The following is a 27,560-nucleotide window of genomic DNA, read 5'->3' as shown; positions in this document are numbered from 1 at the left end:
GAACAGAGACTTACCTGGACTTTGACTTAACATTGTGTTATCAATAACTTCCTAACCAGAAAATGTAAAAAAATTTTTAAAAAGGGAGTTTATGATAGCCATTTAGGAGAAATGAAGACTGCTACTCCATACCTAAGACAATACTTATATTTCCTTTCCACCAACATTAACAGCCTGGTATGTATCCTTTCCACAACTTTCTCCATGTTTCATGGAGGTCACTGTTATTTATTAAAAAAATGAGGGGTAGGAGGGGATCATAACAAATACATTTCTTTGAAATTCTTTTTTACTTGCCAATACATCATAGTCGTCTCTGATATTCTGAAATCATTTGCTGAGGAGAATTGGGCATTCAGTGGACCCATAGTTAGATCTGACAAAGCTGACACCTAAGAAGAATCTCATCAAACTAATGATTTTTATCCAGCAGGCACTGAATTCAAGGACAACATTCTAGAGTGAAGAGTCACATGCTCTTCACTCAAAACAAATCAGATTAACACAATCAGATTACAGAAATTGGACCAGAACTCAGACTAATCAGCTTGAAGCGCCATATTGTCTTCTGTCATACCTCAATCACGCAGTATTGTGTCACTGAAGAAAAGATTTTCTTGATACTATTTGTTGATAAAATAGCAAAAAAAAAACTATAATGTTTTTTCTTTAAAAAAGTAAATGACATTTAATATGTATTCTATATGTTACATAGATAATTATAAAATCATACAATAAGACAGTTTACGGTAAACTCACCTCTGTAATAAAAGAGGCAAAGGTCAGAAAGCACGAACCAGCGTTTCTTCCACAGCTTCATGCCAGTACTGTCCTGCATTAAATCAGCACAGTAAAGGATTTTTCTTTTCATTTCAGAAAATTAAAACTCATTTCTCGCGCAAGTATTTAAAATAAGCTTTCAAAACAAGGTGTGTTTGATATATGCTACATGGAAAGCTAATAAAAAAGCCAACTGAAATTTTGAGTTCGTTTTCTAGAGACTTATGTTAAGATATTCCCAAGTATACTGGTCTCTGAAGACTAGTGGCATGTGAAAGGAATACTGTTGAAGCAATCTGATTTGGTTTCACATTTGTAAGCAATTTGAAATTTACTCTTCTGAACCCATATCTGCCGGCATGAGGATAATGTAAATATAGCAGGGTAGACATTCTGGTAAACCAGAGTTAATAAATATGTTAATCTTCAACAAGAAAATAAACGTGAACTGAAATTATTCCAAAAGTAATGTGATTTAAAATGATTTTTGCTAAAGGAAACTTAGCATACAAATACATTTCATAAACACTCTCTTCTTGTTACATATACAGCTTAGGTTTTGCTCATCCTGCAGAAAATAGTGCCTATTTGGCAGCTCTTTCTAAGTAATTTAGTAATTTTAAAAAATAAAACTATAATTTTAATAAAAATTACCTTCCTACATGCAATAAAGCAAAACTACAAGAGAAAATGAAACAGAGACAACAACAACAAAAATAAAGCAAACAAGAGGCCAGTTTGTATGTGCACTGATTAATATTTCTTATTTCTAGTTATGGCCATCATCTAATAATTACTTTAGAACTGAAGAAATTATACGAGTAAAAATCTCTCAAAGTAAAAGATTTGTCTTTAAAATCGTCAGCTACGCGAAAGATGAAAAAAAATTAAATGGTATATGGTACGTTTAATTTCCTAATTCTTCCTTTAGTACAGATAATTTTTAAAAGTTTAGATTTTTAAAATAATGTCTGTAAGTCATACACTTATGACAAAATAAACACCCATGGTAGAGAAACTGGTAACACTTTCGCAATACTAAATTAATCAAGGGATCAAGAAACAAGAACAAGAATCATTTTAAATGAGTCCCATCTCCTCTATTAAGCTCAATATCGCACTGAACTATTTGGATTTATTAGAAAGACCAGTTAAAAAAATCTTTTAGCTTGGATAAGTTTAAACGTCACATAGTTGAAATATAGTAAATGATCTTTAAATAAAAAGTAACAGTTGGTATCCAAGTTACATACTCAATCAACTCAGTGAGAAACTGGCAAAACTAATTTGCTTGAATGAGTGGGAAGTCTCCGGATTTTAAGATGGTCCTCCTTCCAATACATTAGCTGCCATCCAATTTTCAGATGGAACAACGACTAATGAATGTTTCATAACAAATTCATTATGAATTTTAATGAATATAATTATTAGGTCATCTGAAAGCAATTAGCAATATTTGACAGAACAAATTAACACCATCAATGAACTCTTATTTAACCTGCTCTGTATCATCTGTATACATGTAGAATCAGAAAGACAGAACAAAGACGGATAAAGGTCTTGAATGCCGAGTGTATCATCTCGGTTACCTGGTGGTCACCTATCTGAAACTCAGCTGCAAACCAGAGAGTAAAAAAGAAAACAACAGCCTCAAAGTAGTCAAAATAGCTGTCATAAAGTCCAATGTACACACACCCTTACTAATTTCAAAATTAATGACAAGTCTCCAGGAACACTACATTATCAGGTTTCTAGACAAGAGAACATAAACCCCAACTTATCAGGGTGTTTAAGAGTGAACTATGCTTGAGCAAACAGACAGACAAGAACAGAAAAAGAAAAAACAGTACAAGCACTTAAGAGAGCTGTCTTGAGAGTAGAGAAGCAAAAATCAGAAAAATCTCAAATTATGATCAGATTTCTCTATAAACCAAAGCAGAGAAATGTATAATTGTTACATTTCTCTAGTGGTTTTTATATAAATAGAAAAATGAAGAACATCTCTGTATTTTTGTTCCATTTAAAAAATATATTCTGCCTGGATAATTTTAGCATGTTACTTCTAACATTTTCATACAGCATATATTTAATTTCAAATCTAGAAACACTTAGACAAACACGCACATAAGCTCTGTTCTAAGTAACATCCATTCCCTTTCTTTCTTCACTGTTCCTTTAACTTTCTTCAGTGGTAACAGGAAATGAAAGAATCTGGATGACTACTCTCCAGTTCCTTCTCCATTTTATATAATTGTCTAAGGGATATTCAGTCGAAAATGTCCCTTTTGATTCTGTGCTTTTTCCACATCAAATAGGCAAAAGAAAAAAAATACCTGTTTATAAAGCCAACCTCGTCTGACCACAGGTGCGTTAGGATTCCTTTTAATTGAATTTGATCTCTTTCCAAAATTGTGAACTTTTTTGGAAGCCCGTGAAGTCTAAACGGAAAGAAGCACAACATAAAATTGGCATTAATGCGTGGATAGTCGAGTTCATTTTTCATCTTCATAATTTTAATCTCTTCAGGTTTCTCTGAAACTTGCAGGGCTTAATCTTTTCAGATGAATCACTGCGATCCTGCTTTTGCTGGCATAGTTGTTTCAAGTCTAAGAATTCTGGACAAAGACTTTTCCCCCCAGGATATTACAAAAGGATCACAAGTTTCACCATCTCTCCTTTAAAATCTGCATATACAATTTTTAAAAAGGCACAGCGAGTGCGTGGCTGTTATTTTGTTCTACTTGCTATATAAACGGAATGACTGCTGAGTAAAATGACTAAAACATCTTTAAGAATAAACCAAATGACAGAACTTTTGCTTTCTATCTGCATTTAATAGTGTGGTTTCAATTAAAGAAAATTAACAGCATCAAGTCACGAGAAAAATACTCAGATATAAAATAGAAACAAACATATCACATAAGTCAAAACAAGAGGGGAAGGATCTGCTTAATGTCACATGTTTGCTGCTTTATGGACAACTCTGAACTTGAATGACACCAAACAGATGGTGTTTACTATATTCTTGCAAGTACACATAAGGATACACAATCTTCAAAAATACTGCTATGTTTAGCATGAGAACTTATTTTGGCAAGAATAGTAGTAGTAATCAACAAACATAAAAACAAGCTGAATTTGAATTTCTCTATGAAGGTAAGTAACATCAAATTCTCTCTTATTTTTCAACTTATCTAGAATCTTTTGAAATCTAGCATTTTTTACAAGAATTTTGTTTTGTGAACCTTATATTTGTACATATAGAATTTCTAAGGCCCAATATCAACTGTATTTTGTTAAAGCACGTTTTTTTAAAAATAAATTTTAATTTACTTTTGAACAGATAATGGTTAAACGTGCTATAAAACTCAAATGCTACAAAAAAAATACAAGGACCCGTCTACTTTTTCACCTCTGGGCTCCAGCACCCAACAACACCCACCCACAACCCTAGCTAGCAACCAATATCATTGTGTGCATGTGTGTGTCTATCCATCTAAAATAATTGTTTTCATAGTTATGGAAGATCTTTTTTTCCTCAAGTGACTGCCTAGATAATACCCACTCTTCTGTCCCACTACTTCTTGGAGTTCACCACCTAAAGAGAATGCCTATTTACCCAGCTCTTGGCAACATACTGTGCTATACAACTTTTTAACCTTTGCAAATCAGATAAGTAAAAATGGCGTCCTTTTCTGGTTTTAATTAGCATTTTTCATATTATGAATGTGTCTGGGAAACTTTTTCATTTACTTAAGAGTAAATTTCCATTTTCTTTTCTGGGAAGTGATTTTACAAAATTCGCCCATTTAAAAACTGGACTGTAAGCCTTTCTCTTATTGATCCATACCACTTCTTTAATTAAAAAGGAATTATTCTTTCATTGTTATATGAATTGCACATATTATGCAAGCATGGTAATTTCCTGTGGTTGAATTTCTCATTATTTTCCATTTTGACTTTTGAGTTTTATGTCATATTTAGAAAGCCCATCTACATTCTGAGTTTGTTTGTCTTTGTAAACCTTCCATTGTTCTGTGTAGTGCTTTTATAGTTTTGTTTTTAACACTTCAACACCTGATTCATCTGGAAAATTTTTGGTGAAAAGTGTGAGGCACAGATCCAAATTTCTTTCCAGACAAAGAATAGGGGGACCTCAAACCAGCTATCATATTTCTAGATTTTCATTAAAATATATTGATGAAGCATTATAATACTCAGTCATCCATTAGCATTTTATGTTATACAAGAATTAGAAATTATTCACATTATTTGAAAATTTACACTTAGTTGTAATATTCTACAAAATTTCACTTAAAAACCTTAACAATAGGTACTTAAAATAGATAATTGTCTATTATCCCTTTCTTTACAGTAACCATAATTTACCATTACAATTATTTTACTACTATAAAATATATAATTATTTTTTAAATAAATAAAAGATTACTCTCTTATTATCCTTTGATTCTCTCACTATCCATTAATTTAAGAACTGAGTAGTAACTTTGAGACAATTACAGTGTTATGATTTAAAGTGCAAGAAGCATTAACTATAAGTTTTAGAGACACACAAACCTAAGATCATAAATTAAACAATTAACATTTTCATTTCTGATTATAAAGAAAAACCACTCACTTCTTCTTCCATATGGCTATGGCACTTTTCATATAATGGACTCTCAACACGACCTCAGAGTCGCTATTACTGGCATGGGGATTCCCTTTAGCAGTAAGGGATTTTACATTTATTTTTAAATAGCGTAAGTCTGCTCTATCCAGGCATACTTAATAGTCAGAAAATGGGATTTATAGGCCATTATATTAATATCCACTTTTTAAACTTAACTTGATTCAATAAACTGCCATTCTCTCACACAAACATCCACTATATTGGTCAAATTATTCCAAATCTGAACTCTACAATATTTTAAAAAATGTAAGCCATTAAATTATTAAAATATCTTACTACTTTATATTCCAAGTCATTGCTTCTTATGTCAATTACCTTGAATGTAATCAGGTTCATGTAATAATAAAAATGAAATGATTATTCTATAATTCTAAAGTCCACTAAGTAACAGTAATAGACATTAATATATATAGACTACTAATTATACCAGTTATCAATAATTAACAGTCAGCAAAGTAACTTACTCTGCCTACAGGGCTCATTGGATGCACTGAATAATCTGAAGAAATGTTGTAGTTAGAGGCTTCATTTATCATACTTATAGGTCGTTCCTTCTTTTCTTCAGACGTCATGGTTGCAACGGTCCTGAAAATATACTATGTCAGAACGCTAGAACTTGCTGTGTATATGAACTGCTTTACAATAAAGCTTCTCTAGAGTTAATGATGCTGGTGCCCTACTTTTTCAAAACAGATGGATACCAGTTAGAGCTTAATAAGCTCTGGACTGAGAGCTTAATATTTACAATTACTTTCAAAATAACTAAGACTTCTCTTAGGCACAATGTACGTTGATACGATGTCTATTTTAATAAGCATTACTATAGATATTCCACTTGGTCATCTAACTGGAAAATTAAAATTTTAATTACAAGAGTAGCTATTCTAACATTGAAAACAACAATGATATCAGTAACAAATTTTTGTGAACAGATTTATAGTATAAAAAATATTTTCACACATATTTCATTCGAAGCTTATAAAAATCATGAGAAACAGTAATTACCATAATCTCTGATTTAAGGATGAGAAAACTGAGCTCAAATTAGTTTAACAATTCCACCAAGTTTATAGTTTCTCTGACCCTACACCCTGGGATCTTGAGCTTACTATTTCTCTTTGAACTATTGTAAAAAACAGCTTCTGAAATTATATTCCTCATGAAAAAAATAAGTCATGTTTCCATACCACACATAGTATAAACAGATGGCATTCCATTATTATACTGGACTGCAATGTTCAGCTAAGAAAATTGTTAAATTGTACCGTAACAAACATGGACAACGGCAATCTCAATGCTAAGCCCATCTGAAGGGAGGCATTCCACGAAACTCTTTACTTACTGTTCATTCACTACAAAAATACAATTGTCCTGTGATGGCTGTCCTGTGACAGGATGTTTACAGGTCACTTTCCTTTCATTATGGCTGAAAGAAAAGAGAAAGAGAAAATATATGTACTTCTATCATCACAAATGTTTGTCTAATAATCTGGTAGTGAAATAGCCATTTCTTCATTGTAACATTAAAGTTAGTAAATAAAGGAGATGAAATGCAAACCCCCAGGTGTTGAAATTTCTAAACGCATCTTCGATACTCTCTACTGTGTGTACATGGATGTGTAAATGCTACCTACGGTTTTATAACACAGCTAAATTCACCCCCTAAGTCTGACCTCAATTCTTCCTTCTCACTATTTCATAAACAAATCAATTTGGCTCCACAACTATTGTATTTTATATTCGATAAGTGGGTCACAAAAAATAAGTATGAGTATCTACCTACCTCCATTATTTTGTATCCCAATTTAGGCCCATGAGAGACCCAATGCCAAATTCATATACGGAAAAAAATCTAACAGTACTACTACATGGGCACCAGCACATTAAAAAATAGCCAGCACCACTGAAGAGCAATAATTTATGGTGTTTTTATTTTACAAAAGAATCTTTATACAAATAAAGTAATAGGACTGATCAAGAAAGTATGCTATAGAAAAACAGAATCTGAAGGAGAAAACAAAAATCAAGTGAAACGTACAAAACAACAGAAACAAAGAAAAATATAATTATGTTTGCTGGAAAAAAAATTGCTTTGAATTAAAGGATGACTCTTTTTTTGAGAATAAGACCTTTGCTTAAGAAATACTATTCTTTCTAGGTCGAGTGATAAGATTAGGTCTCCAACTATCTTCTTGAAATGAGAAGAGAAAAGAATCCCAAACTATTTATTTGTCTAAGCCAAAAATATTAGATTCCCAAAATAACATGTAATATACATTGATATTTTAAATAATAAACATTATCAGTTGTAAATTAATTATTTTTTTCCTATTGGGTTACATACCATAAAGCAACCCATAATGAGGATCTATCATTGGTGTACCTTACCTTAGAAAATGCACTTTCATTATGGAAATTTTCAAGCTGTTGTATTTAATATTGCCCTGTTAATCTTAAAACATTATTACACGTGCTCTGCAATGTGGGAAGTCTATACCTACAGGTCACACACTTTCTAGCAAACTTTAGATACTCAAGGTCTCCTTCCAAATCCGAACTCCTTAATATTTTTATTGGTAACTAAGTACTCAAAACTTTATCCATTCAATAAAACTAAAACCATATAAAAGAAAAGGTACAGATACAGTTTTTACAAAACTACATAACGACTATTGTGACAGTAGAATATAACAGAGGGAACATGATGTGTTTCTATTATTCCTTTAGCGAACTGGTCTACTAAGCACACAGGACGACCAAATTATCAGATTTTTGCGGTGGTTTTGTCTTTACACCAACACATTGAATAGGTGTTACCAGATTTGGTGGGTTTAGATATTTATTTGGTGTGGTATTTTCACTACATAAATAGTATGCAAGTGAGTTTTTTTACCTGCTGATTTTAAAAAGTACGATAGTAGAAACCGAAGGTCTCAAGGGCTATGAGTTTATGTAATAAACAATAAATTGATACTGGATTAACTAAGAAAGTATAGCCTCTGGAGATAAGTGGAAAAGCCTGAAGTACCCAAAGGTGATGAATACTACAAATGTGTCAAAGCATGTAAATTCTGATGTTTTAACATATTAAAACACTGTGGGGAGAATGGGAGTAAAGTAACCTGTGATAGGGACCAGACATCTTAATAATGAAAAATGGAGGACAGCATCTTTTTCTTTGGGAAGGAGCATTAGAAAGCTAGAGCTGGTTGAGTAGTAGATAGAACAGAAATACACAAATTCTTTTTATAAAAATCAATATTGCAAAAGAGAAAACAAGCAAGCCCCAATATACTGCATTATTTCCCTGTGCTATGTCATTTTGTTTGGGAGGACTACAGTAGACTCTAGTCCTAATATTCCAGAAGCTCTAAATCATACAACATGGCTCTGTAATGGTTACTGGGCTGACTACCTGGACCTTCCGAACACTAAATAGATCTGAGTGCCCATCACACAAGGACGCAGGGCAATGGAGATATTTAAATAATGAATGATTCAAGTGGAGGCCAAACGCTCTTTTCTCCAAAAGTGGATGCTATTTCAATTGAACTGACATTTTTGTCGTCCAAGTATTTTTAAGATCACAACGTCTTAAAGTAAAACTACTAAAAATCTTAGTATTCCATCTTAGTTAAGAGACCAGTAAACTGAACCCAAAATGAAATATGAATATATTTATGTACTTTTACTTCTTCAAAGTATCCAATGTGTTTTATTTAATGTTATGATATTAAATCGACATAAAAATTCATATAAAATCTATAAGGACTCTCTAGCACAAAAGTCTTTCGCTATGTTTTTAAAGAAAGAAATAACTGCATAGGCCTAATTATAACATAAATAAACAAAGAAGTCCTCTCAAATGTTTATTCATTTGTTCTGACTTAGACAATGCCCCTAAAATCTGGCTCTTTGTTACTAATTAAAAAAAAAAAACATATGTGCATTTTCTAAAACGTTAAATTGCAAAATCTGTAATGATGTGTTTTAAATTGTAATCACTCAAGCTCCAGACCAGCAACCATGAAGGCTCTGCAGTAAATTACAGTCACTCAAGATTACTAGAGGTTTCTATAAAAATTCAAATTCAGAAGATTGAGATTTTATAGACAAGTAGAATAAAAAACCCCGTCATCTCCTATAAAACAACCTACTTATCGAACAGAAAAAGCAGAGTAATGTTTTCTAATCATCAAAAATGAATTAAAATAAATTAAAAGCATGACTAACTAACATATCAATTCCAGCCTTAACTGTTTAAACATGCTAATTTTCCACTATTTGATAGGACTTGTCAGTCTTCACTGCTCTAAATATATATATGCTTTAAATATATTTTTAAATTTCAGAATCCTTCCTCCTTACGTTGGCATTTACACTTCGTTTTTATACTAATGTTGCATTTTTAAGTACTGTAATGGTAAAGGATAAACATCATTTCTAAATCACTCACAGAAATTGAAAATATGAGTTAAATAAATACTAAGCGCCAATCAACAAAAGCAATGTAAATGAAATCCAAATGAGTCTTAAAAAAAATTTCCACAAAGCCATCTCTGTTAATGTATAGAATTCTTTCAAAAACATAATACATTAATTCTTTAATACATATAGCAACCAGGCCCTCTGGGAGGGGCTGGCGCACTGGTAAGTACCAAGTCATGACCACTGACCTCGGCACAAAGGAGTGAGTGCTCAGGACCGCAGGGCAGGGCAGGGAAGACAATGACTCCCCGCCTTTCTTCAACTCTACCAAAGTTTGTCCCCTGCGTTATTTACAAAGCTTATGTTTTCATCTACCCTTGCCATCATTTTTGTAGTCCACAATTTAAAAAATTCTTTTGAAGGGCCCCAAAATTCAGATCAAGAGTACTACCACTTTTGCTATAACGCTTGTGTAGAAGCGTGTTCCACTGCAATTCATATATTAGGGGACAATTTGAGCATCACATGAGATCTGTATTTGTTTATGCATGATCTTTTCTGTGGGAAACTCCAGGTGAATGCAGAAAACTGCACCCAACAGAATTCCAGCCACACAGGAGTATACAAGTCACTCACTGGCACAACCTCAAACGTCTACCAGCCACTTCAGTTCCTTGCCTGTTTTATGAAACACACCCATCCACGTGTAGTGATACAACTTTCTATCTAACTTCAGCTAGCCCTACTTCCAACACTACCAACAGCTCACAACCCTTCCAATGTCCATTTCCACAATCAAACTGCAGGACTTTTTCAAGGCAAAGTGTATGTGCAGCATTTTTGCATTTCCTAATTATGTAAGATATGTGAAACTGTATAACCACTTTTATTAGGCTCCTATCCCTATTTTTATATGTCACTAATGAAGTTTGTGAGTGGTATGCTCCTAAACCCACTTTGACAAAAGCCCCATGCTTTTCATTGCCCAATTCTGCACAGCGAGGTGATTCCTAGGAACATTCGGGTTGTGTTATAGCAAAACTGACTGCACCACTAAATTACGAACTAACAGACCTCAGTGCTACTAAAAATGCACTTGAAGCTTTGATAGACAAGGTGTCATTTTTAAAAGCCTTGCCAGAGATTTTATGCTCTTCATGAATGAAAAGAAAAAACTGGAAAGATATGTCTTTATAAATTTGTGTTTCTAGAGGAATCCTTACAAATAAGGCATAAAATTCAGGTCTCGATATAAAACACACTATGGTCACAGAACGAACTAATTCCTGCCTTGTCTCTCAACTCACTGTGGCACTTCCAAGCTTTTCTAAATGTAATGCCAGGTGTTCACCTACTCTTCCTTCCAGATTTCTGTCTGTGGTATTTTAACGTGTAGGTTTAGACCAGTGGTTCACAACTGGAGGTCACTTTACCTCACAGGGCACATTCGGAAATGTCTGGTAATATTTTTGAATGTCACGAAGGGAAGCTGCTGCTAGTGTGTAGTGGGTAGAGGCTAGGATGCTGCTAGACATCTTAACAATGCTCAGGAAAGCTTTCCAGAAGAAAGAAGCACCCAGTCCAAAACGTCAATCGTGCTGAGGCTGGGAAACCCTACACTAGACTAACACAGCTCTCTAACAACTACCTTATTCGTCAGAGGTTATCAGACTACCTAGGTTTGAATCCCAGCTCCTCCACTTACTCACCAGGTGATCTTAGGCAAGTTACTTTACCTCTCTGTGCCTCTATTTCCTCAATTTACTAACAGTAGCTATGTCACAGGTCATTACTTTACTTTTTTCACAACTGTTCTAGGTACCGGTGATAGCATGAACAACATAAAAAAATCCTTGCCTTCAGGGCGCTTACTTTCTAGTGGCGATGTTTACGAGGATCAACAAAGAGAATAGTATCAACACGGCCTGGAACATAATAAGCCCTCGATAATTGTTATTTATTTTTATTATGAACTACAGGACGTTCAGCATATGTCATTGTTATTAGATTACTGTTCAGTCAACCGTTTAAATTAAAACAGTTTAGCACCTACTCAAATAACTGCTTAAAACTCACATTTCACTACTCAGTATTTACTGTAAAAGATTAAAGTTGTGATCTCTCTTGGCTTCCATGCTTCTGGTAAAGATACCTGCCCCTCATATGTCAAAAAGATAGAGGGGAAAAGTAACTCTAATATAAAATCCCAGAGAAAGATTAGCTGTGTTTTTATGCTAGCAAAGGCAGTATGCGAGAAAGTTCTTAAAGAGTGACAAACACTTAAAAAAAAAAAAAAAAGGACTCAGCTATTCCAGAGAGTTCAGGACTGAGGGAAATAGGTCACATTCGCTGGCTCACACTGAGGTTCATGCTGTATCAGAGGCTCAGATAAAAGGACTGAATCAATGCCCTTTTTAGAAAAAGATATCAAGAAATTGACAAAAAGCAACACAATTCCTTGTTCTGTGGCGTTATGCCCTCTTGACTATTTATTACTAGACATTTAATCACTTACTATAACTAGAAGATCAAATGAAAGACCTGCTTATTTAAAGCCTCCATGGGACTATTTCATTCAATAATAATTTGGTTTTAAAGGATCCTAAGATGAATAAATTACTGTGGGTATAAAATGGTATATATTTCCATCAAATTATATAACTAACAAATTTAAAATGACATGTCTACTGGAGAAAGAACATAAATTCCTTAGTCCACTCAATTCCTTTTTAAATTTTATATATTTGTGAACCCGATAATGAATCATGTAGGTTACTGTACCGAAAACCTGGGCTGAGCTGTGCTACTTTTAAGCAGTTCTGAGCTTTCTGGGAGCCTACATAAAGAGGGAAAGCTGATGGACTATACAGCGCCTAGAACCTACTTATGGAAACAGAGCCATTTATTGGGTTTCAATCAACTCTAAGTGAAGGTGCTTTCACATCACGAATAACTCGTGTATGGCTGTATGGCAGCGTTCTGAAGATCGGCGAAGCTTGAATCTGTGTCCCTTTCCAGCGTTGTTGGAGTGAGATTTTTTTTGTTCAGTCCTCATTGCTACACTCTTCCCTCAGTATAAGAAGCATAAAGGAGAAGGCAAATGAGACCCCTATGGAAAGAACTGCCCCCCCCACACTAAATAGATGAATAAAATGCACAAAATGGCCATTTCAAATACAATCCCCAAGAAAATCTTTAGAAAGGGATGGAAAAAAGATTTGTTTGCTAATATGATGTTTTAGATTTCTACTAGTAAAATGATAAAAGTCAGTAATACTGAACAAACTAGTTCATTCTTAACGGACTGTTATTTCAAACTATACAAGGAAAAAACCGAAAGAATTCAACACAATTAACTATGGACTGACAAATGAAACCTGGTTTTAAAACTCCTGCTATCCGACATAAGGCCCAAACTATGCAACCTTTGTTGAAAGCAAATGTAAATCTTATATCTGATACTTACATATAGGTAAAATACTCTCATGAGAAGTTCTTTAAAATACTAGGATTTGTTTGATTTTTGCAACAATGAATATAGTACTGAGTTCTAGATTAAAGAATTAAAACTAAAAATTAGAAAAATGCTACATATATCAGTACATACTATATTCTTTGAACAAAGTATGGAAAGGATCTATTCCTGATATAAAAATAAGAATATTTATGATTTCAAGGAGATACAATTATTCACGATTGTCCTATTTAGTTAGGCACCCTCACAGTCACAAACTGGCTGCTGTAGTCTTACATATCACATGCAGACCCCAAAGTCCGGAGGTGAAAAGAAAGTTTCCCTTTACATAACCCCTTTCAAGAAGCTTCCCAAAAGGTCCCTGGCCATCTTTGTCTAGAATCTCCATAGCCAGATATGAGAGTCTGCCTAACTGAATCGACAGCAAGTGAACTTACACCAATCAAGATTCACAACCTTGTCTGTGGCCCATCTAGAGGAAAGGGGATAAAACGAGGTTATATGGCAATAGCAAGGGAGGATGGGAAGGGAAAGGCTATTGGCTAAGGAAACATCTCATTTTCCTTAGAGAAAGGAACTCACATAGGTTCCAAAGAAAATACTTGCACTAGCATGTTCCAAACGAGACTTCTCTGTTCTATCTGGTAAAAGAGGAAAATGGCTTTTGCCAATTTCTTACTTTGGGAAGGTACAGAGGGTAAGACTTAACATGAACTTATTTCCACTCTCAGAATTTTTTTTTTAATGCTTTGGCCAATTAATAACCATGTACTGGCTACTTCTTAGTGTTGCAGTTCCTTCCCACGAGAGTACCTGTGTGTGTGTGTGTTTTAAACACCTTATTTCATGGGCAACCCTCTAGTGACTGCTTTAATACAAAATCCATTCTGTTTTGTAATTTAAGAAATAAACACTGAAATCGCTATTAGCATATTGTCAATAACAGGCAATGTAACTCTTCCGAGTGACATATTAGACAAAGCAAGCTTTATTAGGTAGTGTTTTTCCTATGTGTAACTGTGGCATTAAGGTTGATAATTATCTGCTATGCACAAAAAATATATATTTTAGAAAACTCTGTCCCACAGAAGAGGTTCTGGTTGTCTCTTATTAAACTCAGATGCAGACCCATTTGTATGATTTGCTCTGATCACGTATTTTCCTTAGGACAAAGAAAGACAGATTTAATTTAGTCTAAGAAAAACAGGGTATCATAGTGGTTTGGCAATTCTTCTGGCACTCCTGGTAATGAAGCCAGTATCATGACTTAGACTTTGACAAGGGCCCAATCCAAAAAAGCTGCCACATATCCACAACGCTGTAAGACTGGCACAAGGTAAAGAGGTGTAGAAACCATGGAAGTTACTGTATTTCTCAAATTTAGGTAGAAAACTACATAGCAAACAGCTCAGATATGTACCTATAACTCTTTTACTTTCAGTATTTTTCTACTCAAACCAAAAAGAGTATTCTACATTCACAATTCTGCCTATTCTCCATTACACTGTCAAATAACTATGCTCTCCAGTTTGTTTTAAAATTGAAGAGCTTTTATCAATAGAAATCATAAAGCCTCATCATTGAGACTCAAACAGTCTCAAATTAGGTTTAAAAGCATGTTTGTAGCAGTGACTTAGTTATTCAATTGGTTATTTGTTATTAAATCACTTCACTCCACGGCAGTCCAAGATAATTTTTAAAATATTGTAAAATGTAAAAAGTTCATTAATGTTTTGTATAGATAACTATTTTAAGTTTTTTCATTTTAATAAAAAGGAGAAAAATGTTATGTTGAAATCTGGCTACCACAATGTTTCTGCAATTTATTTTTAAACTGAAAATATGCTGGCATGGAAAACTGTGCCTACAATTAAAGGCAATGTTTAAGAACAAAAGAAAAACACGAAAAGCACCCTGCCTTTTCTTAAGGGAAACTAAATTCTTGAGCCTGAGTTATGTGAAGAAATAACCACTGAGTTAACAATCTAAAAGATTGTAATTTTTTTTTGCAAAACATGAAAAGTATATATTTCCTTTCCCCACATTTAGTTCTAAATGCCATTTGCCTTTAACTTAGAACTAACTGCTTCCAGACATCCTGCTCCAACCTCAGTGATTCATTTACCCACCAACTACAAATTCTCCTCAAGGTCTTAACCCTTTATCTTCTACTCTTTCTCCTCTCATCACTTAGAAAATGGAAAACCTTGATTTCTTGGTGGAAAAGGAAGAATTCATCAGATGTGAGCACCTCACCGATCCTCACTCCCAGGAGATAAATGACTATTTAATGCTAATAAATACTAAAATCATCACCTTGACAATCACCACCACTTGAGCGTCGCGCTCATTGCTGCCCACACACCCAGCTGTCACAGGCTGCACTTGAAACTTGACCATCAATCCCCACACAGACCCCCTGAGGTATAGTCTGTTCATTTTACAAATGAGTAAACCGAGGTTCACAGCTTTGACAAAGCTGTCAGAAGTCACACGGTGACAGGGCGAGGAAGAGGTGCCCCCAAGGGCCCAGCTGCATCCTTTTCAGGTCCTCCCCTTTCAACAGCTGCCGCTTCCCTGACTCTTATCACAGCCAATGAGACTTTTCAGTTCGGCCCTACATCTTCCCCCACGTTTCTGCTCAGTGGTACTCAAAGCAAACAGAACACTATACTTCCCTCGGCTGTCTTTCCCCTCTTCCATGACCACGTACAAGCAGCGTCCTTCCCTGCGCCTCTTTGAGCATCACCCCAAGACAATTTCTAGCTGAACCAAATAACAAAACCTTTCTTGATTTCAATTTAATTTTAAACCGATTATTTCTTTTCCATCTTCCCATTCTCTAATTCTTCACAATCATTTGCCACTTTTAGTTAGCTGCTTAGGCAAAATTACACAACACCTTTATAAATGCTATCTCACATTTCCCTGATTATAGGTACCAAAGAATTTAAGCACAAATAATAACAATTGTAACACACGAGTTTTTAGAAAAGCAGCCAACGGGAACTGAAAATCTTGTTTTTTCCAAGAGTACGATACAATGCTGCAGCACAAAGCTGAAAGCATTATTAGAGACCAGGAACAAGAAAGAGAAAAATAAAAAATCCCAAACATGAGGCTTCCATACAAATTCATCTGTTTTAGTTTTTGGTTATTTACAAATAAATTTCAAATCATCTTTTGAAAAAACTCTTCATAAATAAAACCAACACGCACATTTAGAATCTACAAAATAAACACTTTTTAATAGATTTTAAATAATTTTGGAAGTAACACAAGAATAATTCAATTAATACCATGCTAGTTAGGAACAAAATGTACCTATCGCATTAAGAAACGTTACCTATGCTGAGTGTCATGGTATGGGGACATTGTAGATCACTCGATAAATTACATTATAAGCAAAAATGACTAAAATAATTTAGATAATTCTTTCACTTGTAAGTCATGTGAGTGATTCTTAACTGAAGAAGCTTTTAAACAGGAAGGTTAAATGGCACTTCATGGTCAAAACAGAAATATGACTTTTAGAATGTACATACTAATCCAACCAAGTAATTTTCTGTCAAGTGTTCAAGAATCAGGTGACATTTCTAGCTGCCACCCAGAACTCACACTATGAGAGTAGACAGCTACTCACATCTCCATCACTGCCTTAGTTTAGAATCTTACGTCCATAAGACCCTGTTAACAGCATCCTAATCCACCTCATAGTAACAGGCTCTCTCCCATTGAGACCATTCTCCTCACTGAGCCTCAACTTCCTTCTGTAGAATGGAAACCCAAACCACCACAACCAAATACTCTATCCCACAGGGCTTTTGAAAGGACAGAGTACCTCGTGGCAACACAGTATTTGACCCGGATCTAACAGAGCCCTCACCAAATATTAGTTAAACTTGAATGTACTAGCAGAGTTAGATTTCTTGAAAAGAAGTAAAACTGTCACTTCCTTGCTTTAAAAAGGTGCTGTCTCGCTGCCCTCTCTTTATTGGCAAGCGCAATGGTTTGCATATAACTCTAGTTTAATAAACGAGGAACCTGACCATTTGATCTAAGGCTAAAGTTTGCTGTTGAATGATCTAGGCAAAAAATCACTTGGAAAACCACATAAATGCTCACAGGGTATATTTTAGTGGTTTAAAAAATACTTACTTGAAAAACCACAGTCACTTGTATATGAAATATTATTAATTATGAAAGTCTAATGGAGTTTTAAAATAAACTAAGCAGAAGCCCAACTCAGAAACATGTCAGTGGTCGGAAATATTATTCTTGTCACTTAAAAGCAATAATGTGGCCTTTAAAAATATATATAACCTAGAATTTCATTAATTCAGACAACTCTACTACTCCCTAGTGAATGCTAATTACTAACGTTTTATTGTTAACATGCATTAAATGGAAGTTTACTACGCTATTGGGAAGGAAGCAAACAACAAACTAGAAAAAAATTTAAGCATTGTCTCTTTTGCATGTGGTCACACACCACTTAAAAAAATTAACTTAATTCTAACACACACACAAATAACAACAGAATTTCAAAATGACCCAATTATTTTATGGTAGATGAAACATTCTTTCCAATTAAGTCAAACTGACAGAATAAATAGCTCAATTCAAATAGAAAAAAAGTCGGTAATCACTTAATTTTACTATTGTTCACTGCACAGTATTTAATCATTTTAATACTGCATGAGCTTTTATCTAAATAATTACTTCAAGAACAAAAAGGCAGTTACTAATAAGTCAAATGATACATCTAAGAAGCAAAAAGATCTTGTAAAAACAGTAGACTTTCTTTCAAAATGGTTATGTTGTAGTGGAACAAATACTTTCATTCATTATGAGACAGGCACTGGTGACAAAGCGTCAATAACATTACAAATAAACAAAAGGGAGAGTAATACAACCATAAATGAAATACAAAGGGGGACGGATTAGGGATTGATTTGCTTGCAACAGGGAAGAGCAGGGAAGATGTCACAGCACAGAAGTGGCTGCCACTTGAACTTAGCCTCCTAGGACCAGCAGGAGTAGTCAGATACAGGGGGATTTCAGCATAGACTGAAGGGAGGGGACACAAAAATGGGGCAGAAAATCTAGGCTTTGAGTCACAATATACTTATGTATATAAAATCTACTATGTAAGTTTTGACGCAATGTATTTGCTTTACTCCCAGGTTCTTTGTCACTTCAATTTCAAGCAATACATTTTTTGTAACTCTGAAAAGGTCCAAATAGTAACGCACTTATGTGACACACACAGCACTTAATTAAGGCTCCGTTTAGTCCACAAATCGTTACCCCAAGCACTGAGAAATTTCTCACTTAGAGATGAGGCAGGAGTGGGATAGAAATCTGACCCAGAATAGCAGAGTAAGGCCCACTTCCTACAGCAGAGACCAGATACAGTGAGGAGAGCCGGCAAGGACATGCAGTGGTCACTGCAGGACACCGTGAGGGCAGGCCTGGACTCTGAGAGACACATTTCCTCCTAAGAGAGCTCAAGGCCACGGGACACTATTAGTTGGTTAGATAACCAGCAGGTTTCCCCCATTACAGCAAAGACGGAATCTCTCCTATACAAGGATCAAGATATCTTCATTCATTTAACTTGCTCATAATCAATTCATTTATTCATGCTCAAATATTCATTAAGCATCTAATATGCACAATGTTTTGTACTGTACACCAATAGGAAATAAAAATACAGTTCAACAGTGTAAGGGGCTTAAAGAATACTATTCCATCTGAGTTTACTAAGCTAAATTTCAAACTTGAAGAATAGCACAATTATACTTTTCCATCGGGCTTCGGTATTGGTGGAAAGGGTTCCTTCAAAGCATACTTTATTCATTAGAAAACAGACAAGAACTTTGTTCTCTACTGCTTTAGACTTGAGTAAAACTTTTAGGACAATTTCAGGTTACCCGCCTTGCCCCCGAAGCTCTGCTCATCACCCCTCCTTTTTTTTTTGGCCAGATTTAATTTCCTGTTCATACAAAAAAATTTAAGTAGCTTCTCCTCACTTGAACTTTAGTAGCATTTAGGCCAATGACCTTTGATGTCATAATTCCTCAAAAACATCTTTGTTTAAAATATATACTGAATATATTCCAATTCATCGTTACTACAGTAACTTACTGATTATGTTTAAATACAGGCTATTTTAAAAGCATGTTAAAATAAGTGGATTCAGAATACATTTTAAAGGGAATAAAAATATTCATGAGCTCTTCATATACTTAAATTTTCTAACTCTGGGCACAATTTTCAGCTGGAAGCTGAAAATTCTGCAACTTAAGGGAAAAATTGTGCATCTTGAATTAAGGCCGTCAAGTTAAATAAAATGAACTTGAAACCTTACTTCTATATTTCCAAGCTTCTCAATACAGAAGTATAATGTACTAGAAGTCATAATATGAAACAGTTATTGCTAATTCCTCAAATTTGGTATCTTGGCACATTCACATATAAAAAGCTCATTTAGATCATTTCCTTTTAATACCTAATTATCTTATTCACATAAAAATATATACAAGTCTTATTCTTTAATTGCTTTGGAAAATTGATGTGAACATATTTAACATATTTATTAAGAATCTCCATATTGCCTTTTCCTCCACTAGACTTAAAAAGGAGAAAGTGCCTGTTAAGAGAAAACTTTGTTTGAAAATTCCTCCAAAAGACCTTGAAATCACAAGGCAGCTACTGAATCTGCATGAAAAGAATTATGCCAGAAATGGCAAAATGTACAAGACTTTAAAGGCTTCAGTTTGTACCTTATAATTAGTATGAAATTAAAATATCATTCATCTACTCAAAATGGAGAAAAAAGTTATAAGCAAAATAGCTATTTACAAAAAAATCTTACCCAATATAACATACTTGTTAAACTAATGCTTTCAAAACAACTAAATAAATTTACATAGTGCAATTCAAACAGATGGGAATTAATGTCAATAAGAAATAACTATTTAAAAGTACGTTGCCCAGCCTTTACAACCAACGGCAGCAGCAACTTTCTTAATTTCTTTAAATCCAAAATGTTGTCTATAATAATCTCCTGTTATTATATTGCTCTTAAATTTTAGGTTAATGAGGATTCCTATTTTGAATCACAGCACTGAACCAGCCCAAATAACTAAAGAATTGAATAAATAGCAGCAGCTTCAACGAATTGCTAGTTTAGACTAATAAAAAAAATTTCAATGAAAGCATTATGTAACAAATAGCTAGTATTTCCATAGGAACTTCTGAGAATTATTTGTTTTGTTTTAAGAAAAAAAAAATCAAGCTTCTCCTCTGAATAAGTTAAAAAATAAACAAGACAAATTTAAAATTTTAAATGAAAATCTTTAGGCTTTAAAGCAATCTGCAACTACTCTGCATTTATGCAGCTTAAAGTTAAGGAGAGACTAAGAGGAAGATTACATCTTAAAATGCCCAAGTCATTTGAAAACTGATGATATATTTTACATTTCTACAACAATAGTCCAGTTACAGCAACATTTCTATATGTAAATCTTTTGCACTAGGCACTATGTCTGGCACTCGGGCTACAAAGATTATTTACCACAGGACCAGTAACTGAGAAAAAAGGACTACTGCTCATTTAGCCATTAGCTATTTATTATCAATAGATAAAAATAACTAGAATTACTCACCAGCCTTCATTGAAATTGCACTTGTAAACTACAGGCAAAAAGAGTACTGGAATAAAAAAAGACTCAACTCTTTCCTTTGTCTCTGAGCTGCTCCCAAATGAGCACTGTGGGGACTCGGAACCAAGGCAGTGCACGGGGCTGGCCTGCCACTCTGCAAGTCTGACACCAGACTGACGTCACACACTAACATGTCACTGCAGTCGCAAACTGAGGCAGCTTCTCCGGGAAGAATCTGTTGTGATTATGCATGCCGTCAAGCCATAAGAGTAAAATATGATGTCAATTCCTTTAAAGGTGGCACAGAGCAGAGGGTAACATACCAGCATATGTGGTTGCAAACCGCTCTGGAAAACGTTCAGTGAGAAATTTTAAATAACCTCAGCTCTAAATAGATAGATAGTTCCTGTTAAAACTGTAAGCGTACCAATTCAAACGGCTCCTTTAAAAACGTTGTTTCCAAAGTGGATATATACTTATTTTAAGAATTTAACCAATAAAATGTATAAAGAAAACTAAAATGGCCTGGAGTTCTACCACCGAGAAATTATAACAGCTGCTCAGATTTATTGATCACTTATTACGTCAAGCACTTTACGAACTCAGCCTCACAGAGGCCTGTTAATTACGTATCTTCACTTTACTGAAGAAACTGAGGCACAGAGCAGTTAGGGAAAGTCCCCTTGGTCACAACGCTAGCCAGTGACTGAGCAGGATTCAGACCTAGGTACAGGGTCTCCAGTGCCCACAGGTTTGCTCACTAAGTTCTACTATGTAGCAGGAAAAGATAACAGCTGTTAACATTTTGGTGAACACCCTTTTAGACCAGAGTTTGAATATGCAAACATATATTTATTCAAAATACAGAAATCAAACTACACATGTTGTTTTGCGACCTGCTTTTTTCATTCAACAATATGCCATGTCAGCAATTATATTCCTAACTTGTCCTTATTTGACACTGTCCATCACAACTATGTAGACCTGATTCCTGCTGGACACTTCATTTTTAATTTTTGGTTATTATAAACAACGCTTAATGTATATCACTGTCCAGACATCTTTGTGCTTTTCTGTGTTTATAGAAAAATTCTTAGAAGTGGGATGGATCGGTCAAAGCGTGTGCATGTTTCCAACGTGTACGTGCTTAGTGCCCCAAAAAGACCTCAATTTATATTTGTACCTCAATGTATTAGATTTCTCCTCTCCCCACATACCGGGTATAGACAATTATTTTTTTCTTTGCAAATCTAATAGAAAATACCACGCCATCACACAGTGATAACTGCAGGTGAAGTCAAGCCTTTCTGCATACGCCTGTTCGCGCAGGAGGCAGTCCAGCTCAATGGTCACAAGCACGGAAGCTCCGGAGTCAGACCACCCAAGTTCAAGCCCAGCTTTTCTTCTCAAAAGTCCTCTGACCACAGGCAAGTGGCTTAGCCTCTCCAAGCCTCAATTTCCTTATATGGAAAATAAAGACAACAATTTAATCCTCATGAGATTTTTGTGAGAATTATATGAGAAAAACCACGGAAGCAAATGGCGCAGTGCCTACCGCATAATCAGGGTTTAATTAAATGTTAACTCATATTTAACGGCTGGCTGTATTTCTTTGGCATTTCATGCCCTTCACCCAAAATGGTGATTCTTAACAGGGTACAGACAAAGCATCTTACAAAATATATTATAAATGTCTTGTTAGAATGCTAACGACATAAAAACGTTCAGATAGCTCAATGTGAGTTGTCTTACAACTAAATCTAGCATGTGACATAACTGGTGCTAAAACACTCCGTTGATATGAAACTGCTGTAACAAAAATTAAAAATAGCATCTCAAGTTGAGAAAACAAAATTGTTTCATCATGCAGTTTGAAATATAGAGAAGCCAGCCAGCACCGTTTGCTATAACCAGAAGGGTCTGCGTATGTCTTAGAAAAGTAGTGATTCACGATCTCTCTCATTTTTTTCAAAGTCAAGGTTTTGCTGGTCTCAATTACGTACAGTTTAAACTTCTCACACTAAAATAGAAAACAAAACTCATTCTTGAAAACATCAAAAAGAAGTCAGCAAAATAACTTTTCCCATAGTTCTAAAAGCAAAGGACAGTGTCTTTTAACTGACATAAATCATAACAACTTAGAAACAGCATGTATGAAGGTTAAAATGTACTAAGTTTATTAGCCCTACCCCAAGCCAATTTGACCTTTTATTATGTAACAAAGTCTTCGACTGCCCTCCCATCAGTTAGTTAAAACAAAACACCGCTAAAACACACTAAGAAGGAAGATTTATATTATTCTTGCAGATCTGGTTTAGATGTATTCATCGGTGTATATGCTATAAAATTATCCCATATGAAGACAGACATTTCTGTAATAAAACCACAGCATAATATGTTTGCAAAACCCCATGGTGGCATGGTTCATTCTGCATATGGCTGCCAGGAGAAAAACAGTAATAATGAAGCAGCAGAGATCTATCAAGAGACTCTGGAAGATTACCAGGAATACCGAGAACTAACAAGTCGACCAAGGGTCTGGTTTATGAAGTTACCAGCACCCTGCACCATTTCTCTAGGACCTGCAAGGCTCAGGACCCTTCATCCCCCACCCACCCACCCGCCCACGGATTACGGATGGGCTTCCACAGGGAAAACACTGTGGTCGGGCAGTGGACAGAGAGAGGGAGTAAGATAAGGTCCCTCCTTCTCAAGGCCATAACAGCCTGGAACTGACAGTTTAATAGGGAAGAGAGAGCTGTAAACAGATCATTATAACATAACCTGATTTGCAGAGCACAGAACAGGAAGTGGCTAAATGCCTGGGGGAATCTGGAAAAGGCTTAGCAAAGTAAATGACAGCTGACCGGACTATTTCAAGAGGAGATTTCAGTTTGAGGTAGCAGTAGTTATAAAAGCACAAATTTAAGATGCAATCTAAATTTCACACCTACAAAAGGTGCCCAATTAACAGAGAAACTTTATTTAAGGAAAAAAATGCATAGTGATAGGGCAGTTCTCATGAGTACCTTGTAAGATTCTGCCCAGCTTTTCCCAAATGTCAGTGATGGCTTGTTTAGCTTTCTCAATTCTGCCCAAACCACATTTTATGGAAAGGAAGCGGAGGGAGACTGTGGATGTATGCCCCACTACTTTGTCAGAGCTAATAAACTTCTTTAAATCAGTAGGGAATCCTAAATCTCAATGAATCCTGATTCTCTTTTCATGTATCTCTATGCTATAGGGCAGGAACCACGCTTCATTAAAAAGCCAAAGGAAAACCTCCAGTGAGGGCCTCCAAATTATCTGCCACCAAATGACGTGTTCTGATGCATTCCTTCAGCATGTTTGTGATAATGATGGAGGATTCAGTTGTGATAACTAACATTTTTCACAGTTCTTATTGTTACTTCACTTCTCAGTGGCATTTAAAACTCTTGACAATTCTTGCAAATGCGACCCTTGACCTTGACAATATGTGACCTGGCCCCCCAACATTCACTTTGCAAAACAGTCTTTAGTCCTAATGACTCAATCCAGCACCCAACAACTTGTCTCCAGAATTTGGTGCCAATTTACTCATCACTAATACCCAAAGTAGAAGTTCTTTTAAGGGGTAAGGAACAGATCTACCAATCTCTTTTCCATACAGTGTCTATGCTGTATAACACTCATGTTTCATCAGCTGATTACTGACTTTTATCTCCCAAGGCATTTAAAACAAATTATTTAGATCAGAAAAACACTAGTACAATGAGAAGAACACAAGTGTATATTTCCAACATGTGTTTTTCCCAACACCACCAAGCAATTAACTCAATCCTGACACCATCTACTTGGAGACAGCACAAGAACCCAGAGGTTAAGGGCTCAGTCCCACAAGACTGCCCCACTTCACATATCAATTGGAAGTCCAAGCTGTCACCTGTGCTTCTGACCCTCTGGCTATAAAATGGAGGTTCCCATGATTCCCTCCTTGGGTTTGATTAATTTGCTAGAGGGGCTCACAGAACTCAGAGAAGCATTTAGTTATGTTTACCAATTTATTGATAAGAATATTATGAAGGATACAAATGAAGATCCAGATGGAGAGGAAAATAGGGCAGGGCTCAGAGGGGGAGCCCAGAGTGCGGGAGCTTCTGTCCCCATGGAACTGGGGTGTGCCACCCTCCTGGCAAATGGAGGCATTCACCAATCTGGAAGCTCATCAAATCTTGTCATTCAAGAGCTTTTAGGGGCCAGCCCAGTGACGCAGCAGTTAAGTTTGCATGCTCTGCTTTGGCGGCCCAGGGTTTGCCACTTAGGATCCCGGGTGAGGACCTAAGCATCGCTTATCAAGCCATGCTGTGACAGGTGTCCCATATATAAAGTAGAGGAAGATGGGCACAGATGTTAGCTCAGGGTCATGGCATCTTCCTCAGCCAAAAAAAAAAAGAGGAGGATTAGCAGCAGATGTTAGCTCAGGGCTAATCTTCCTTAAAAAAAAAAAAAGAGAAAAACAGTTTTTATAGACCTTAATCTGTCCCCATTCCACCTCCCACTTCGCCTTCCCAGAGGTGAGTGAGTGGGGCTGAAAGTTCTAACCCTCTAGTCACTTGGTCTTTCCGGTGACCAGTGCCATCCTGAGGCTATCTAGGGACTCCACTTTAAACCATCTCATTAATGACAAGACACTCCCATCACTTAGAAAATTCCAAGGTTTTGAGGAGCTCTGTGCCAAGAACCAGGGACCAAGACGAAATACATTCCCTATCCCAACACAATATTCAAACACCAGGTTACAGAGAGGCAAATAAGAATACCGATGGTTTCCTTTTCTTTTCATTCCCAAATTCCCTTATCTTATCTTGGCATACCACATACCACATCTTCATGATCTAAAGAGAAACACCAAGGTAGCACTAATTACGAAAGTAAATTTGAAAGAAAATATGTTCTCTCTCAAATTCTCATCACCTTCTGTTAAAAAGTGGTAAGCAGGTAAAGAGTAAATCAACTCACAGAAATTAAGCACTCACACCTCACGATAACCTGATAGATTTTAAATGTACTTAGTAGTGCCCAGAACCACCACATCAACACAAACAAACTCTCTACCACCAAGGAAGACAATCAACGTGAGTGCTGGGCCAACAACTTCTAACACTATGTTAGTCATCCTCACTTGACACTGACACGACAGTTCAGATATTCTCAATTTATTACCCAAGAAATGTTCAAGGGTTGTTCCATGCTGTCATTTTGGTGTTCTATTACAGCCAAAATTTCACAACACAGCACAACTCCTGGAAAAAGTAATTGGAAGAGTTAAGTGATTTAAGAATCAAATTAATCCATAAACACCTGCTTAGAAAGGAACCAATTATACTGAAAAAGTCCTCCATACCACTAGAATCTTCTTCCCCAGGGAGTGGCAGCTACTAAAATAGACTTGCTTGCTAAAGTGATTCAAGAACTTCTAATTTGAAAATATCCAGTTCTCAGGTCATCGAGGAAGAAGCTGGCCCCTTCTAAGGCCAGTTTAATAAGACACTGACTTAGCCATTTTGTAATCCCTCTAATTTATTTCTTCTTCCAATCCTTTCCACTTTTTGTGTGAGACTGGTGGCCATAACTTCCTCCTTCTGAAATCTGTCATAACTTGTGTACTCACCAATTTACAAGATTTAGGTCCAGCTCAAGGGTTACCTGCTCAGAGAGATTTCCCCCAATCTCCCTCACTTGGCAGTTCCAGTACTGCATATCAGGAACAACTGACGTGATCAACACAATTTGCAGTCATATAAACTTGCATCTCAAAGAATCTGCCAGTACATAAACTATTTCATACAATAAATGGAAAGTATATACTCATGGAGACTGAATTAACTGTAATAGGTTCATTTATACAACCAAATACTAACCAAAGTGAGAGAGAAAACCTAAAAGGTGACGACATAAGCACTAAAACTGATCATCGTTCTTCCCTTTCTCTGTTATCTTATGACATCTCAACTTCTGAGCTATAAGTGAAATGTCTGGTTATATTTATATCTCCTTTGAATATCTGAACTCTCTACTACTGGGTGCTTAAAGACAATTTCACTTGATAGGGAAAGAAATGGATTCTGAGTGGTGAATTTTTTAATAGGCTCTAGAATCTTTAATTACATTTTCACCTTAACCATTAAAGTTCTAGAAAAATTTCAAGTCAAAGAATGTATATGCAACAAATGTAGTACAGAAACTTTAAATTTACTCATTTTGTACTTAAATATGCAATGGTCAACTAATATAAAGTTAGGTTTGGAAATACTTGTGTTTTATGAAAGATAAGCATGATTTACCAATAAAACATTTATTATTCAAGTACTAAGTCGATCCTACACTTGTACTATCTGCCTGGCAGACACACGGTCTGTTTTTCATGCAGGAATAGAATCAAACATATGACAGTGTTACCACTTTCATTATCATCCAAAAATAGGCCTCAAAGAAACAATTACAATGGTTGCTTTGTGTGTCGCTTGATTTA

General features: G+C 35.5%; 1 protein-coding gene across 29 annotated transcripts in view; it reads right to left on the bottom strand.

The window, feature by feature from the left end:
* PLEKHA5 (pleckstrin homology domain containing A5) overlaps window positions 1-27,560 on the bottom strand; it is a 230,397-nt gene that overhangs the window by 86,380 nt on the left and 116,457 nt on the right. For 24 of the 29 annotated variants that reach the window (XR_011497063.1, XR_011497066.1, XR_011497064.1 and 21 more), the window contains 4 exons: window positions 6,816-6,899; window positions 5,938-6,058; window positions 3,114-3,218; window positions 760-832 (listed from right to left, as the gene is read on the bottom strand). Coding sequence is in view for 23 of the 29 variants with exons in the window: in XM_044775196.2 (XP_044631131.1) it covers window positions 760-832; window positions 3,114-3,218; window positions 5,938-6,058; window positions 6,816-6,899 (383 nt within the window). In the remaining 6 variants the exon portion in view is untranslated. Of the gene's footprint in view, window positions 1-759; window positions 833-3,113; window positions 3,219-5,937; window positions 6,059-6,815; window positions 6,900-21,049; window positions 21,360-27,560 lie in introns of those variants that run through there. The other 5 variants (XM_014832420.3, XM_070494813.1, XM_070494817.1 and 2 more) reach the window with 1 other exon arrangement.

The sequence above is a fragment of the Equus asinus genome, chromosome 22 (genome assembly GCF_041296235.1).
Source record: "Equus asinus isolate D_3611 breed Donkey chromosome 22, EquAss-T2T_v2, whole genome shotgun sequence".
Lineage (NCBI taxonomy): Eukaryota > Metazoa > Chordata > Mammalia > Perissodactyla > Equidae > Equus > Equus asinus.
This window is presented reverse-complemented; position numbering and strand designations above follow the sequence as displayed.